Source organism: Tachypleus tridentatus, chromosome 13 (genome assembly GCF_004210375.1).
Source record: "Tachypleus tridentatus isolate NWPU-2018 chromosome 13, ASM421037v1, whole genome shotgun sequence".
In the NCBI taxonomy this organism is placed as follows: domain Eukaryota; kingdom Metazoa; phylum Arthropoda; class Merostomata; order Xiphosura; family Limulidae; genus Tachypleus; species Tachypleus tridentatus.
This window is the reverse complement of record NC_134837.1, coordinates 180136634-180155349: the sequence shown is the minus strand read 5'-3', so window position 1 is coordinate 180155349 and position 18716 is coordinate 180136634. Positions and strand designations below refer to the sequence as shown.

Below are 18716 nucleotides of genomic sequence, written 5' to 3'. Positions count from 1 at the left end.
CTCGACTTCGTAATCTGAGGTTCGCAGGTTCGAATCCCCATAGCACCAAACATGCTCGCCATTTCAGCCGTCTGGGCGTTATAATGTGACGGTCAATCCCACTATTCGTTGGTAAGAGAGTAGCCCAAGAGTTGACGGAGGGTGGTGATGACCACTTGCCTTCCCTCTAGTCTTACACTGCTAAATTAGGGACAGCTAGCGCAGATAGCCTTCAAGTAGCTCTGCGCAAAATTCAAAACAAACCAAACCAAGTCGGTTCGGTAATACTGTACTGTAATTCTCTCTGCCTTCATCAGTTGTATCTTGCCACAAAAACAGAGAGCGACAATAATCATCAAACAATGTAAAAATGTATTGTTTCAACCTCCTGTTTGTGGCCTTATCTTATGTGGGCTAAAGTACATTGACTCAATTCTGTTATAACTGAACGAACAAACCCATACTTTAAATTACCTAATTTTCACAAAATATGCATTTGGTATCCGCAAGGAGTCGCGCAGTACAACTTCCAGGTATACAGTGTGGGCGACACTTCTAACTTATGATCATTTCAGGTTCCTATTTGAAGAAGTAAGATGATTGGCAATCAGTTCAAATCAAATATCAACTGAATCTGTGAATGCAGCACGTGTCATTTTCAACACTCTTACTCCTTCCTTTTTGAACAAAATAATGTCACCAACATTTCCCGGAATCTGTTCGCTAACTAATGGCTTTTGATTTTAGGAAATGCAATAATGGCGTCACTAAAGCCATTATATATTAACAACGCCAGTATCAGTTACCTCACTGTTCCACGATGTGTAACAGCAATCGTCAGGTCATTTTTATAAAACTAACACAAACTTCAGTGTAGTTTATTAAATCACTGGTGACTAACTTTTAGAAACTTTGAATAAATATCAAGATTTATTCCATTTCGGTTTTTGGACAGTTTTAATTTTCCTTCAGGGTGGTTGGCCTTTTGAAATAGGCTGCATTCAGACGTTGTAGAGGAGTAAATCTAAATAAGTTTAAGAGAAAGCTAGGTAAGTATATGAATAATAAGGGTTGACTTTAATATATAAATATTTCAAAATTTATTTATTGATAGTTTTAATTTAGTTTGTTTCGAATTTCAGGCAAAGCTACACGAGGGCTGTCTGCGCTAGCCGTCCCTAATTTAGCAGTGTAAGACTAGATAGAAGGTAGCTAGTTATCACCACCCATCCCCAACTCTTGGGTTATTTTTCTACCAATGAGTAGTGGGATTGATCGTGTAATTAGAACGCTCTTACGGGTGAAAGGGCGAGCATGTTTGGTGGAATGGGGGATTCGAACCCGCGACCCTCAGGTAGCGAGTCGAGCGCTCTAACCACCTGCCCATGCCGCACATTTAGTTTAGTTTAGATTACGATACAACAGTCGAGAGAAGCCAATAGGTTCCACGTTGTCCCAAAAGGTTATATTATTACGACTTCAATCAAGAAATTCGATGTCGCATTACTTGCTACACCAGTCATAGGACTGAGAATAGCAGGGTAACAGGAAGAAAACAAACATTGTTCTAAAGACTTGCAAATTTCTTGATGGGGTTTTAGGTGTTGTTGGTTTATGAACCTGAGATGGTCAGCTGCACTGTAGACCTCTTTCTCTTCTATTCACAATGGTAATTGTTTATTCCAGGAAAATATTAAATTACAAGAGGGTAAGAGATTGTACTATGTCTGTGTAGAAATTCCAAGTTATATTTAAAATGCCGAACACAAGTGCTCTTTATTTGTTTTTTTTTTTGGAAAGTTTTGCACATTGTTAAAAAGTTCCATGAATATATTTCTACACATTTTTCTGTAGTTTTAATTTGCTCCGAGAACTTTGCACGTAGAAAATCCCAGTTTAATGTTCACGTTCTTAATAAGACTAAAGGCAGGGCGTAGATTTAACAATAGATGACCTTAATATATGTCTTTTACTTCTTATGTATATGTTAACTGAAGTTGCTTAGGGCTGTTTCCGTTATCTATAGAGTAGCTGTCTAGTTCGCAAAAATAATTCCTTTTTATCTCAGTTTTTTCGACAAATATTAATTTATAGAGAGTTATGAAGGAGTCTCTCATGCAGTGTTCGAAAATTTGCATATCTGTGTAGGAAATTTGACTATGACGTGGGCTATTTGTGCTAACCGTTCGTAATTTAGCGGTGACTAAGTATAAGGAAGACAACTAGTCAACACGATCCATCACCAGTTCACGTGCTGCTCTTTTAATAAATAAATAGTGGGATTGATCGTAACCACCGACATGTTCGGTGACGGGGGCTCGAATTCACAACACGCACATTGCGAGTCGAGAGCTTTAACCACCAGGCCAGAAGAGATACAGTTTTTAATATTTTCATTCACAAAGAGTGTGCTTTAAAAACAAAACAAAATCTGGTAGAACCAGTTTGTTTCATACAGTAACCACAATTCATCGTAAATTCCGGAATAAAATGGTAACGACTCTGAAATGACTGATTATTTCATTCTGTTTTTTGAAATAAAAGTTCACCGACTTCAACACGACAGTGACTGCTTTACTTTAGTTTTCGTGATACAATTTAATCGAAGTCATCCTGGTAGAGTTGAAAACTGTTTAAGTGTGCCCCAATAATTTAAGTATATATTTTTTTGTTTCAGACTTTGAACAACACTACACAGGGGTAGTCTGACCACAGCCGTCCCTAATTTGAATTTATTTAGTTAGAGGGTAGATAGCCAGTTAAAACTATCCATCGCCACTTGTTGGGCTGTTTTTGTATTGTCGAATAGTGAAGGAAATAAGATAGAACTCTTTTTTCTTTAAGCGTATGTATACAGTTCCAAAGTGAACAGCGGTGATGATAAGTAATTATGCATTTTTTACAATAATAGCACAAGCTGTAGTTTTGTATATTTTTAAGATGTTACGAGGGAGGAAAACATATCTTTTATTGAATTTTCAGTAATTTTTAAGTGTTTTTTTTTTCAGTCATATCATACACTGACCGTCATTCGTTAATCCCCAGGAGACACAGTAATAATCTTCTTGTGAATGGTGTCTGAATGACGTAATAATCCATCGGCATATGTTTTTCAAAATGTAAGTAGCTAGTTCCTAGGTAAAGTCATAGACGTTAGACTAAGATTATTGGTTCCTAGGTAATGTCACATGGTTAGATGGACATGTACTGAATCGGAACTGATTGGTCCTTGATAATGTTACACAGTTAGATACACGTATGTTGAAACGGAACTGACTGGTCCCTAGGAAATGTTACACAATCAAATAGACATACACTGAATCGGAACTGATTGGTCCACAGTAATGTTACACAGTCAAATAGACATACTGAAATGGAACTGATTGCTCTTGGTAACATTACACAGTTAGATAGACACATACTGAAACGGAATTGATTGGTCCTTGGTAATGTTACACAGTTAGGTATACACATACTGAAACAGAATTGATTGGTCCTTAGTAATGTTACACAGTTAGGTATACACATACTGAAACAGAATTGATTGGTTCTTGGTAATGTTACACAGTTAGGTATACACATACTGAAACAGAATTGATTGGTCATTAGTCATGTTACACAGTTAGACACATACTGAAACAGAACTGATTGGTCATTAGTAATGTTACACGCTTATACACATACTGAAACGGAATTCATTGGTTCCTAGGTAATGTTGTACAATCAAAAAGACATACACTGAATCGGAACTGATTGGTCCACAGTAATTTTACACAGTCAAATAGACATACTGAAATGGAACTGATTGCTCTTGGTAATATTACACAGTTAGATAGACACATACTGAAACAGAATTGATTGGTCTTTAGTAATGTTACACAGTTAGACATATACTGAAACGGAACTGATTGGTCATTAGTAATGTTACACAGTTAGACACATACTGAAACAGAATTCATTGGTCCCTAGGTAATGTTGCACAATCAAAAAGACATATACTGAAATGGAACTGATTGGTCCCTGACCAACGTCAAAGAGACAGAATTATTCATTAAAACTGGTTGGTTCTTAAGTGATACTACAACGACAGGTCGATAAATAGAGAAACTGAACAGACATCACACAGATAGGGACATATTTGTTGTAACAAAATGTATTGCTTGTTAAGAATGACTTAAGGCAGAAACATTCCTGGAAATTAATTAATTGGCTGGTCTGTTGGTAGTGTCCGGCGCTCACCAAATTTGGCACAGCTCCGGCATTAAGAAAATATTGATCAATAATTGACGTGCACTTGAGCCTTGATCAATACTTACATGTTGTCTGGTACCTTAACATGATTCAAATCTCAAAAGAAGTTTCGTACGATTCCTGTGAATCGCCCAGAAAATTTCATTGGTTACAATTTATGTAAACGTCATCTCTGATTCTTTATTAGGATCTAGTGACGTGGTGTCTGGATGACTCTCACACAAGGTTTTTGTAAGTCCCTTTGAAATAATTTTGAGAAAAGCTCTGTTGACTGGTTTACAATGAGTTATCTACGCTCTGACCAGTTTTAACATCACAAGTCTGTAAACTTGTTGTTGAGCTACTATGGGACAAACAAGCTCGACCCCACAGCACGTGTGACTTAATTACCAAAATTGTACAAAGGTCACCACACCGTAACTTCTGTTATAGTTTCCTTTTTTTTTTTTTTACTTAACCCAAGTCTTCAGGTTATTTGGATATTAATGCAAATTAAACGATCTTTAAACTAACAACCGTGATATTTGAACTTAAAATATGACTCTAACATTTCTTATGCAGGAACGCTCTCTCTGTATGTGTTCATTTTGCTTTTTTTATTATTATTTTTCATGAATTATGTTAAAATTGTTAGTTTATTACATTATGTGATAGTGATGTGCACTCAAAGATATACAAGAGCTATCTGCCCACAGCCCTTCTTAATTTGAGTTAATATACCAGAAGGAAAGCAACTTATTCAACAGTACCACCCATCGACTCATCTAATCAAATACTAGAATTTGACTGCCTCTCTTATAACACACATAGGTCCCCAAAGTGCGGAGCTCATTTTGAGATAACGGTTCAGGAACTCATTGACTTCACAGCCCGGACACGCCAACCGGTTCGGTCACGACTGGACCTGGTGCCACTTCCTCCTGGACTTGCTACTTACACATTCGATCATTCTAAAGTACAAGACTTAGGATGGTCATCCTTCTGTGTGTATCAATGGTCATTCTTACATCTGTATCAATCTTTTCTAATATATTTATCGATTCATTACGTGAAAACAAACAAACAAACAACTGTCTGTGGAATAAACTTTAATCTTATACTAGTTTCACAGTATTTTTCTACTTCGTCAAATGAACATCTGAATAGTAAATGAGTTTAGTTCTAATTACTATGGTAGAGTGCTTTTGTATTTTGTGGAACTATGTGATGCTGCGTGAACGAAGCATTCCCGGAAGTTTATCATTACAATATTTATCATCCAATAAAAACTAAATCCGGAAAAAACCTTTTGTTGTGAGGCTACCAAATGATGTAAACTTGTTGTTTGTTTCACCTGCGTTTTCAAAATGAACTTTTGGTTTTTACCCGGAAATTGGTATCTCATTTCCTAAGTAAACTATTGTACAAACCCAACCCGTATGCGAGTATAAAAAGTTTTGTGTAAAAGCACAAACAAATCAATGTATTCGGTGTTTGTACCAGCTCTGATTCCGCAACTCGACTTCTGTATGTGTATATACATTGAAGAAAGCTTTTGTTTTAGGTGACCGACTTAACAGATGGCTAGCGTCTGGCCAGGGCGTGCTACGTGTGTGACAATAGCTATCATTAATTCAGCCAATGTAAGAACTTGGTCTGTATCTGAGTAGTTACGAAGAGCTCACGCACTGCTTGCTGCCTCACGACCGCCTGTTTGTGCAAGACCGGATAAGCCGCGTTGCGTGTTCCCGGAGCACCCTATGCTCGAGGCCGACGGCCCGTGTCCTTACTTGCATCACGTGATTGGACAATAGTTTCAGGAAGGACGGCCAGTGAATTAGTTTTCTGTACTCAACGAGGCACATTTAGGAAGGACAAACCGAGAGAACGAACACGTTTAATGCAAGTGTACATTCAGCTCAGAATTTATTATCGGCAGTTAATCCAAACTTATATTTGTACTGCTCACACAAAAGAATTAAGGTTAATACATAGTATTATTCATGTTTGAATGTTCTGCACTACTTGCTTCCCTCCCCACTGTTTATCTGTTTTTTTCAATAAGTTATTTTTCGTTACCTACATTTGAAACGATGTTTCATCCAGAGGTGGGGGGGGGATTCTGACCACTGTTTCAAATCACTATGTTATTTACTGTGACATTTTCCTTGGTAAGCCCACATTAATTTTAACATTAAGGGGTAAATGTTAAAAACGGTTAACACCTCTCTTTTAAAATGTGGATTTGTTATCAAAACGACCACAGGTGGGACACTGGTAGGCCCATGGGTTTACAACGAAGAATTTCGGAGTTCGATTGCCCTCAGTGTGGCTTTGCTATAAAAACACACGTGTTATCAAAGCTATAAATATGTATATATACATAGCGTTTGAGTTGCATTTTTCAAGCACGATTCTGTCGCCCTCTGTAATGAATGAATAGACTTTACTGTGACGCAGACAAACAGTTCAACCGTTTCTGTTTGCCTTTTAAGACGACCATTGTTAGCTTACTGAGTATACTGTCATGTAGATATTGTTGATTACGTAATAAAACTATTGTCCGATGGGTCAGCAGTGAGCTCGTGCTAAAATCCGGGGTTAGAAACCCTGCGGTGGACAGAGTACGTGGAATCTCCCGTGTAGCTTTCCGCTTGGAACAACAAACCGGTAAAACCTCTCATTTCCACCCAATACCAGCGTGTCTGCGAAGTTTACCACCCAGCCACCCAGCAGGAAGCTCAGCTCGCTTTAATTTATCCTTTCTTGTTCTAAATTTTGAGAATTTTGTTGTATTTCAGCCATTGTTGTTTGTAAGAATCAGAACACCTCGGAGTATTTCAGCCATTATTGTTTGTAAGGATCAGAACACCTCGGAGTATTTCAGCCATTGTTGTTTGTAAGAATCAGAACACCTAGGAGTATTTCAGCCATTGCTGTTTGTAAGAATCAGAACACCTCGGAGTATTTCAGCCATTGTTGTTTGTAAGAATCAGAACACCTCGGAGTATTTCAGCCATTGTTGTTTGTAAGAATCAGAACACTTCGGAGTATTTCAGCCATTGTTCTTTGTAAGAATCAGAACACCTCGGAGTATTTCAGCCATTGTTCTTTGTAAGAATCAGAACACCTCGGATATCTTTTCGATTTCTTTGCTTTGTGTATGATTCAATATTTTGTTATTTTTTGTATTGTAGTGTGCAAGTGTATGTGATTATAAGCTGCATGACAAAAATAGTTACCGTTAAAGTTCAGTAAGGAACTTATTGTACTGAGTAATTAATTCCAAATAAAATAACAGCGATTTTTAGACTAGACAAGTTCCTATTTTAATAACTATAACATTTCGAACTATAGCATTGAGGCATTTATCTCTGCCCGTTACTTTAACGAATGAAATAGGATGAACTTAGGTTTATCATACGGGGTTTTCAGACCGATAGTTTTTTGTACATTATTTCCGCCTGAATGATTATTACCATTCTTATTTATACATTAATATCATGACTTGAATGTCGATGGGATAAAAAATGTTCTCATTCTGGGTCAGTGCCTCATAATTTACAAGGGCCATTAGTCCTAGCTTGTAGTGTGATATTTAACAAGAGTAAAAAATTGTTATACTTGTTCTCGGAAAAAGAGAATATTCAAAAGAAATTCTACATTGCAATGTGTAACAATAATTTTTATCTGAAGCAAAACAAATGGACTATCTTTGTTAGTTGTTTATGATTTTAAACTGAAAGACTAGAGGGAAGGCAGCTAGTGAACAAAACCCACCGCCAACTCTTGGGCTACTCTCGTCTTGTTCTTCAGTGGGTCAACTGTTTCTTTACGAAAATTTACGACGCTAAAATCTCCACTCCGATTCCTTATGGAAGACGGAGCACACACGAGTCATTGTGTGTTTTTACGCTTAAACAAACAAAAACACTCTTGTGTGATCAAATAGTGGGATTTAACAATAAGTTTTATGGTGCACGCACAGTCTCGAAATGTGGAGCTCGTTCTTACAGAAACGGGAAGAGAACCATGGACCTTCGGATTCACGATCACGGCATGCTGACCTCTATCGTCGAAAAGGTGTACTGAACTTAGAAGAAAAGAAAACGTATGAGACAGAAATACATAAGATTTTTTTTCTTTTGTCTGTGAATAGTAAATGTTTCCAGGTTAAATATTTAGGTATAAATTACACAGAAGCGCAAGAAAAAAATATTAAAGTTTATAGTACAAATTAATTATTTTCAAACGTATTAAGCATGAATCGTGCGAATAACCAATTCTTCTCTGAAGGTTCATTCGCTATACCCTGACAAAACTTTTTAAGTAGACCTACATTAGCACGGGTTGTTTTGATGATTGCTTTTGGAATTTCGAGCAAATATACACGAGGGCTATCTGCGCTAGCCGTCCCTAATTTAGCAGTGTAAGACTAACTAGAAGGAAGGCAGCTAGTTATCACCACCCACCGCCAACTCTTGGTCTACTCTGTTACCAACGAATAGTGGGATTGACCGTAACATTATAATGCCCCCATGGCTGAAAGGGCGAGCATGTTTGGTGCGACGGGGATTCGAACCCACAACCCTCAGATTACGAGTCGAACGCCTAACCTACTTGGTGTTTTGTTGAGAAAAAGTATATAAACCCTGGATAATATGGTACTTATTATGTTTCCAATATTTAAAGCAGTCAAAAAATAAATAAATAAAGCATGTTGACTTTTCTAATTCTCAGAACGTTGGAAGTAAAACATTTCGACGTGCTTTTTTTTTTTTTTTTTTTTACTTTTTGAAATGTTGGAAGTAAACCGTTTGACTTCACTTCTATAAATTTTTATGTACTTGAAGCCTAAAATGTAGCTTAAGTTTCAAAGTTATTTTTCTAATTTTTATTATTTGTAGAAATACATTTCAGGTTTTTACCCTTGAAAACCGCAACTGCACATTTTCAAACGCCAATTAAGTGTTGACGTGTTTTTGTTTTTTATTTTTGTCTTTTAACGAATAATCAGTTAATCAACTTATCTAGGCTAAGAATAGCCGCAAGGTATTAATTTAATAAATTAATTGAGCATATTGATAACATTGCTAACATAAGCTTTTAAAAAAGGTAGCTTTAAAGCACGTAATTTATACAGTTGTTGACAATGTTTACACAAGTATCTCATAGTGCATTCCCAATCTCCTCACAATATATCTATCTGTCTACGTTCCCTACCTATAGTATTTACGAGTCTAGCCCGGGAAAAAGTAAGTGATTAGTCAATGATTTCAGTCACATCTGCACGTAGTCTCCTGGAAATGTTCAGTAATGAAAAATGTACGTTACTAACGTGTTTTAAAGACATTTATTAACACTGAAAACACTTGCAGATTATACCGAAAGACTAATCTGATATATCGATTAAATATCATAGATTGATCAATAAAGTATTTAAAGACACGCAATATTGTTAACTTGAAGATATTATTAGCTCCAAGCTCCCCTCCCTCTCCGTGATGTCTCGAAGTTCAGCTTAAAGTTTTATAAGGTTAAAATTCTGGGCGAACATAGAAAAAAACTTTCTTTGTCATTTGTTTGATTTTCTGCTTTCCCTGTCTCCCACTGGTACAGCGGTAAGTCTACGGATTTACAACGCTCAAATCAGGGGGTTCGATTCCCCTTGGTGGACACAGCAGAGAGCCCGATGTGGCTTTACTCTAAGAAAACACATACATTCTATCCCCTAATATTTTTTTCTCAGTAGTCTTGAAAATGAATCTGGGAAGTTCGTCTTTTAATAATACCAACGTAAACTTTATTATGAAAACCTGCTTGACACTTCCGGTTCCTTCACACGGTCAATGTTCTTCATTAGGTGTCGCTGCGGTAAAAAATAACAAAAACATTTAAAAAAAACATTCTCGGTTGGAATGAAATGAACATGAAGTTACAACAGCTGAAATATTTGTCAGAGTGAGGTTTTGGAGAAAGACGTATCTGTAACGAGAGTATATTTATGTATGTAAGGGCAAACATTTCCATCATGTTGAGCGTATCGCGCTTGTTTGAAGTTAAGTACAAATCTACATAATGAAACCCGGTTTCTAGCTTTATAAGTCTGTAGACATATTGCTGTGCCATTGAGGGGGTGACACATATTATGTTTCTTCTTGTGGTCGATACTTGATGTGCTAAACTTTAGAGTTTTTACTGACTTGTTCACTAAAAGTATTTTATAAAATTAGGCCTAACATGCAGTATGTGGAAAGATTAAGTCTTTGTGAAGTATTTTAAACATGGCGTGAATATGAATAACTACAGACTGGACAATGAATTTTCCTCTAAATTACAACAACAACAACCCAAACACACAGAAAAAATACAGAACAACAAAAAACTAGATGGGCCATAGTTTTCTTTAAGATGACTGAAATAATGCCATAAGATATGACGTTGTTTTTAATTCGCGCAGTCACACAAAGGAAATCAGGGTTAACCGTCCCTAATTTTGAACTAATAGATTATAGTTTAGATAGTTACTTAACAGCAAAAATAATAGATCCATGGTCCTACTGTGTGGAGTGCGAATTTTACATAATGGAAAGAGAACCATGAACCCTCTGATTTATAGTCTCTGAATATCAGTTTTTAAGAATAAATGAATTGTGGAAGGCGAAATTACAGTAAAAAGAAGTGAGCCATACACAAACTCTCACATTTACACTCAGTAGATTTCATATTCTTTATAAACGATATCTAAAACCAATAAAAGATAATTAAAGTCATACCTCTATTTCCTAAGGTTTTTGAACATGTTATCTGCTTGATAAAGTTTCGCCTGACATTTAGCTACAATGTGGACAACGGCTGTATGCGCAATATTTTTATTATTCTCGTAATAGCGTGATAAAAAGTTCACGTGTTCAGAGAACAGCATGAAAATGGAAGTGTTAAATTATGAAAAGTAAAACACTGACTAAAGATGCCAAGACCCTCAAGGCCGACCATACAGTTATACTCATTGGCTTACTTTTTTCTTAATTTTTAAAGTACCTTTCTAGAGATAACCAACCAGTCGAATAACGTTAAGACAAATCGATAGTTGGTACAATTTGTTTGGTATAAGTTCCTATAATCATGTCGATAATAGTTTAAGTTGTTGCTATTAAATATAACGTTGACTCGAATAATGTAAGTTAATTCAGATGCTAGGTGGTGGAGCAGTCAGACAAAAATAAACCTTTATTAAAACAAGTCGAATTACTGCACCTTAACATCTACTAAAATGTATAAATAAGGAGAAACATGTCTGTCTCAAGTACGCATGCGCAATTGTAGCCAACATGACCCAAGCTGTTTCACACGCTACGCAACCTCATTAGCTCGTTTCTCTACCAATGACTTACGAGCACGAGCCACGTAAAATTACAGTTGTTGCTAGGTCCCTCTTGCTGTGTTTGTGCTTGGTTGTTATGAGCTACGTGAAATACAATACACTTTCGTTTCGTAAATCGTGACATGTTGTTTCACTCACATTTCCACCTCTTCCTATTTTATTGTCAAATGAAGGTATGAAATGTCAAATTATCAATTACATAAATACACGTCGTATTTATATATATATTTCTGTATTTGTTTCTTCAAAGTATAACTAAAGTCAATGGTATGGCTGATACAATTTTTATAGACTTTCAATAACTCTAGTCAAATTTGACCACAACGTTTAGGGTACGGGCATAGAATACTGGTTAAAGAACTTGGATGAAACCACGAGTTTATGATTCGCAATTCGATGCCACAAAAACATGTTTCATACTCTGGGTCCCAGGGTGTGCTGTAAGAGTGAAGGTTAAATCTCACCATTTGATCATACTTGCCTTTGGCCTTTTCGTTCAAAGTTAAAGATAGCTAGCGCAGATAGCTCTGAAAGAGCTTTGCGCGAAATCTCGAAACAAACACAACTTTCAGAAACAGAGTTTGACAGATTTTTAATCCTCCAAAGCTCAACGGCAAGTCTGAAGGTTTAGTTATAAACGTTAGTTAAAAGCAGAATTTCGATACCCATGGTGAGCATGGCACAGATAGCTCATTTTGTAGCTTTATGATTAACAGCAAAATAAAGCAAAAAGCTTTACAAATAATGTTTACATATGCTGCAGGTACTATACTATAAGTTGTGGATTTAATTAATAAATTTTGATGAAGGATTAAACGTCTTTTCGCTATTATGATCGACCAAGTCAGAAGTGTAACAAAGAATTGTTTAATACAAGTGTTGAACACAGTAAATTTAATTCTTTCCACAACTTAATTTTCAAACGAACATGATTTTAATTAACTCTACGAATTGTTATATCAAAGACAGAAATTAATTTTGGAGATAACAATAATAATATATGGTTATCGTGTTTGTATTTTACCTTTTTTTTCTTTAGAAATATATGAAAGACAAGAAAACACCCTTACGAATGCTTAGTGTTTTCCATGACAGGCATTAAGCGCCATCTAGTAGCAATGAAATTAATGTACAAAACTGTTAAACTTTAGATCAAACATTGTCTTGAGCTCAGCTTTGATTAAAGTTTATGTTAGGTAAAATAAAAGTTAAAACTTCTTAGTTCGTGAATTACAGTTTATAGAATTTATTTTAGGGATAAATTATCTGACGCATTTGAAAACCTTTTTTGATGATGTACCTGAAGAATGAATGTCAAAAGGACTTGATTTGCTTCGTTGCAAAGTGGGATGAAAATTTCATTGAATCTACTACTAATAAAGATCGCTTGAGGTACGATACATTTTTAGGACCAGGGCCTCCGTCACAACCTCTTGGACCCTCTGCTAAGTATATTTAATTGTGGACCTCTTTCAATGCATAAATTTGTCGCAAAAATGACAAATTTATCTTATCTATTGTTTCCTCCCTGTTGGCTCAGTAGTAACTTTAATTGTTTTTCAAATTCAAGTGGTTTTTATGGAGATATTCAAACAAGATCGTTAACTTTTACAATTTGTTTGGTCTCATTACAAAATATTTGACAATTTGCTAGAAATCCAACCTTATTTTTGCAACTATGGAGAGAGCGCTCTAAGAAGTTGATGATTTGAGATGAGGTTTGATTAATTTTAGCCTTGAAAACTCTTCTTAGAAGATACAATGGTCACTGTAATTGTAAGTAGCACTATGAAAACATTGTACACATTGGTTCCTCAGAAGATACAATAGTCATTGCAGCTGTAAGTGGCACTCTGAGAACAAAGTACACTTTCGTTCCTCAAAAATTGTGATGGTCATTGGAGCTGTAAGTGACACTGTGAGAAGATTTACACTTTGGTCCCTCAGAAGATGTAATAGTCATTGGAAGTATAAATGGCACTCTGAGAACAAACTATTGACAAGCTACTTTTTCTCTAGTCTGTCATTACTAAATTAGGGATGGCTAATGCAGATAGCTGTCGGGTAGCCTTCTGCGAAATTAAAAAAAGCAAACAACAAACAAACAAACAAACCCTAATAGCAGCCTTCGAGTTTTCTGATGCTATTAACATATCCTTCGTCTGGCTTTTTTAATGCTCTTACATTCTCATGTAATATAGGAAAAAATGGACAAAAGGCTGCAAAATAGCCATTATGTTGTGTCGTGTAGTAAAACGTTTCTGAAATAAAACTAACTGTTTCTTTTAATATTTGAAAGAAATTACAGAATCAAAACAGTGGTGACGGAAAGACTGCAAAAGTGGTTTGGTCTGTTTTGAATTTCGCACAAAGCTACTCGAGAACTATCTGCGCTAGCCGTCCTTAATTTATCAGTGTAAGACTAGAGGGAAGGCAGTTAGTCATCACCACCCACCCGCTAACTCTTGGGCTACTCTTTCACCAGTGAATAGCGGGATTGACCGTCACATTATAACGCTCCCACGGCTGAAAGGGCAAGCATGTTTGGTGGAACGGGAATTCGAACCCGCGAACCTCAGATTACGGACTACAAAAGTGTGTGTGTGTGTGTGTGGGCGGGGTGACACTAAACAAAACCTTACGAAAAATATGTGAATGAGTGAGTCAAACACGATAGCTGTTACCTCAATAAACATTAGACCTAAATCTCAGCTGTCCATTTTGGATAAAATAAAGTTGTAACTAAACTGTTAAGGTTAATTTTTTAATTTTTGTAATAAATTCTATTAACATTATTTTTTTTTTTTGCCTACCGCTAGTACAGCGGTATGTCTACAGATTTACAGCACTAAAATCAGGGGTTCGATTCCCCTCGGTGGGCTGAGCAGATAGCCCGATGTGACTTTGCTATAAGAAATCACAAACATTATATTTTTGATTAAATATAATTTAATTTAAAGATAAAAACGAAACGTTAACCACAACTGTCCTTTTTTAGCCTGGTGTTGGAATTTTTATTCATATCGTGGAAATAAATTTCCTGCACAGGAACAACACATTTTCAAGTATGTATTTTTAGGTTTCACTTAAAACATTATCCCTTTTGCTGTTAAAAGATGGGGTAGGATCCCCTTTAAAAAATGTGTGAGAAATGGCCCATTGACCTTCCTGTCTCCAAGGTTAAAAGGGCATTAATCTGAAGAACTGTTTGTTTGAACTTAAGCACAAAGTTACACAATGAGCTATCTGAGCGCTTCCCACCAGGTGTATCGAAACTCGGTGTTTTGTGTTGTGAGTCCACAGATATACCTCTGTGTCACTGGAAGGGGGCGCCATAAGAACTAAACACATCCTTTTGTTGCATTGCAGCTATTTAAGATTACATACTCTCCCATATTTGCTTTGCTTTCGTTCTTCTGACCTCTTCAACGATTAAATATTATTTTTAGTATATCCTCTTCTGCATATCCTCCTCAACATTAATGAATGGATTAAATTGTCTCCCTTTCTGACCTCCATTTCTTGGATATTCACTAATATTACGACTTCTTTTGATGGCTGATGTCCAATATTATAGAATTGTAGGCTTCACTAAAATATGGGGTTCGATTCGTTGTAGTGGACACAGCAGTTAGTCGGTCTAATGTGGCTTTCCTCTAACGCATACGCCCAATTAACCAATTTAGAATAACCGCAGAGATGGCTTCTGAAAGCATCATTATTGGCTAGTTCTGAACTTCGGGGCTCAAATAATCACGACATGGAAACGTGTTTCCTTCTCTACGGGATCCATCAGAAGTAAAAGTTTCCATTTCAATGTGGATTAAACTATCAACAGTTTCACGAAAAGCTTGCTATTTCTCTGTGCCAACTACATTGTAATTATCCTGTTAAAGACCGACCTTCAGTTTCTGTTAAAGTCTTATCTCTACTATCTACTGGTTCGTTATCAAGTGAAACTATCTTTCCTTCTATTTTATAACACACTATAATTGTAATCTGCTTTTTTTGTGAGATTATACAGGGTGTTCGGAAAGTCACTGTACAGTTTTGTAATCATATTTTATTCAGTTTATTTCAAGCCAGCAACTGATAGCGGTGTTTAGAAACAAAAAAAAAGGATCCAAGTCTGTATTGACGCCAACGGGGGTCATTTTCAACATTGTTTATAATTGTCATTCATATTTACCTCCTGTATTCTATATTGAAACATGTCTGTTAATAAATATATATGTGCACAGTGACTTTCCGAACACCCTCTAGAATGTTGATAAATACTTTGGTAGGAGCAACTTTCGTCAGTCAGCTGAATGTTCGTGTGAGATTCTAGAATGTATTTAAATATATTAGTAGGAACAACTTTCATCAGTCAGCTGAATATTCGTGTGAGATTCTAGAATGTGTTTAAATATATTAGTAAGAACAACTTTAATCAGTCAGCTAAATGTTCTTGTGAGATATTAGATTGTATTTAAATATATTAGTAGGAACAACTTTCATCAGTCAGCTGAATGTTCTTGTGAGATATTAGAATGTGTTTAAATATATTAGTAAGAACATTTTTCATCAGTCAGCTGAATATTCGTGTGAGATTCTAGAATGTGTTTAAATATATTAGTAAGAACAACTTTAATCAGTCAGCTAAATGTTCTTGTGAGATATTAGAATGTATTTAAATATATTAGTAGGAACAACTTTCATCAGTCAGCTGAATGTTCGTGTGAGATTCTAGAATGTGATTAGATATATCAGTAGGAACAACTTTCATCAGTCAGCTGGAATGTTTGTGTGAGATTTTATAATGTATTAATATTTAAATATACTAGTAGGAACAACTTTCATCAGTCAGCAGAATGTTCGTGTGAGATTCTAGAATGTGTTTAGATATATTAGTAGGAACAACTTTCATCAGTCAGCTGAATGTTCGTGTGAGATTCTATAATGTGTTTAGATATATTAGTAGGAACATCTTTCATCAGTCAGCTGAAGGTTCTTGTGAGATTCTAGAATGTGTTTAGATATATTAGTAGGAACAACTTTCATCAGTCAGCTGAAGGTTCTTGTGAAATATCAGAATGTATTTAAATATATTAGTAGGAACAACTTTCATCAGTCAGCTGAAGGTTCTTGTGAAATATCAGAATGTATTTAAATATATTAGTAGGAACAACCCTCATCAGTCAGCTTAATGTTCGTGTGAGATTCTAGAATGTGATTAGATATATCAGTAGGAACAACTTTCATCAGTCAGCTGGAATGTTTGTGTGAGATTTTATAATGTATTAATATTTAAATATACTAGTAGGAACAACTTTCATCAGTCAGCAGAATGTTCGTGTGAGATTCTAGAATGTGTTTAGATATATTAGTAGGAACAACTTTCATCAGTCAGCTGAATGTTCGTGTGAGATTCTATAATGTGTTTAGATATATTAGTAGGAACATCTTTCATCAGTCAGCTGAAGGTTCTTGTGAGATTCTATAATGTGTTTAGATATATTAGTAGAAACAACTTTCATCAGTCAGCTGAAGGTTCTTGTGAAATATCAGAATGTATTTAAATATATTAGTAGGAACAACTTTCATCAGTCAGCTGAAGGTTCTTGTGAAATATCAGAATGTATTTAAATATATTAGTAGGAACAACCCTCATCAGTCAGCTTAATGTTCGTGTGAGATTCTAGAATGTGTTTAGATATATCAGTAGGAACAACTTTCATCAGTCAGCTTAATGTTCGTGTGAGATTCTAGAATGTGTTTAGATATATCAGTAGGAACAACTTTCATCAGTCAGCTTAATGTTCGTGTGAGATTCTATAATGTGTTTAGATATATTAGTAGGAACAACTTTCATCAGTCAGCTGAATGTTTGTGTGACATTCTAGAATGTGTTTAGATATATCAGTAGGAACAACTTTCATCAGTCAGCTTAATGTTCGTGTGAGATTCTATAATGTGTTTAGATATATTAGTAGGAACAACTTTCATCAGTCAGCTGAATGTTCGTGTGAGATTCTATAATGTATTTAAATATATTAGTAGGAACAACCCTCATCAGTCAGCTTAATGTTCGTGTGAGATTCTATAATGTGTTTAGATATATTAGCAGGAACAACTTTCATCAGTCAGCTGGAATGTTTGTGTGAGATTCTAGAATGTGTTTAGATATATCAGTAGGAACAACTTTCATCAGTCAGCTGAAGGTTCTTGTGAAATATCAGAATGTATTTAAATATATTAGTAGGAACAACCCTCATCAGTCAGCTTAATGTTCGTGTGAGATTCTAGAATGTGTTTAGATATATCAGTAGGAACAACTTTCATCAGTCAGCTTAATGTTCGTGTGAGATTCTAGAATGTGTTTAGATATATCAGTAGGAACAACTTTCATCAGTCAGCTTAATGTTCGTGTGAGATTCTATAATGTGTTTAGATATATTAGTAGGAACAACTTTCATCAGTCAGCTGAATGTTTGCGTGACATTCTAGAATGTGTTTAGATATATCAGTAGGAACAACTTTCATCAGTCAGCTTAATGTTCGTGTGAGATTCTATAATGTGTTTAGATATATTAGTAGGAACAACTTTCATCAGTCAGCTGAATGTTCGTGTGAGATTCTATAATGTATTTAAATATATTAGTAGGAACAACCCTCATCAGTCAGCTTAATGTTCGTGTGAGATTCTATAATGTGTTTAGATATATTAGCAGGAACAACTTTCATCAGTCAGCTGGAATGTTTGTGTGAGATTCTAGAATGTGTTTAGATATATCAGTAGGAACAACTTTCATCAGTCAGCTTAATGTTCGTGTGAGATTCTAGAATGTGTTCAGATATATTAGTAGGAACAACTTTCATCAGTCAGCTAAAGGTTCTTGTGAAATATCAGAATGTATTTAAATATATTAGTAGGAACAACATTCATCCGTCAGCTGAAGGTTTTTGTGAAATATCAGAATGTATTTAAATATATTAGTAGGAACAACTTTCATTACTGAGCGACCCCTTTTAGAGAAGAACAGAAGAACAGAAAAAGACTGTGCTTAGTTTTAGAGATGAGCACTTTTGTCTATATTTTTATTTACCTTTACTGCCTGTTCCCAGTGGCTCAGCGGTAAGC

General features: G+C 35.6%; 1 protein-coding gene and 2 long non-coding RNA genes across 3 annotated transcripts in view; 2 read left to right on the top strand and 1 right to left on the bottom strand.

Annotated features, from left to right (window-relative positions):
- The first annotated feature begins 807 nt into the window (after positions 1-807).
- LOC143240229 (uncharacterized) lies at positions 808-7526 on the top strand. The gene is made up of 2 exons (XR_013021646.1): positions 808-1028; positions 2988-7526. It is a non-coding gene; the product is annotated as an uncharacterized LOC143240229 (long non-coding RNA).
- Positions 7527-9543: 2017 nt separating this feature from the next.
- On the bottom strand, positions 9544-11426 carry LOC143240228 (uncharacterized). The gene is made up of 2 exons (XR_013021645.1): positions 10986-11426; positions 9544-10078 (listed from the first exon to the last, which is right to left on the bottom strand). It is a non-coding gene; the product is annotated as an uncharacterized LOC143240228 (long non-coding RNA).
- Positions 11427-11745: 319 nt separating this feature from the next.
- LOC143237374 (putative protein-lysine deacylase ABHD14B) overlaps positions 11746-18716 on the top strand; it is a 32601-nt gene continuing 25630 nt past the window's right edge. Inside the window, exon 1 of the mRNA XM_076476556.1 lies at positions 11746-11766. Within this exon, the coding sequence (XP_076332671.1) occupies positions 11761-11766 (6 nt within the window). The 5' untranslated portion in view covers positions 11746-11760. The remainder of the gene's footprint in view (positions 11767-18716) is intronic.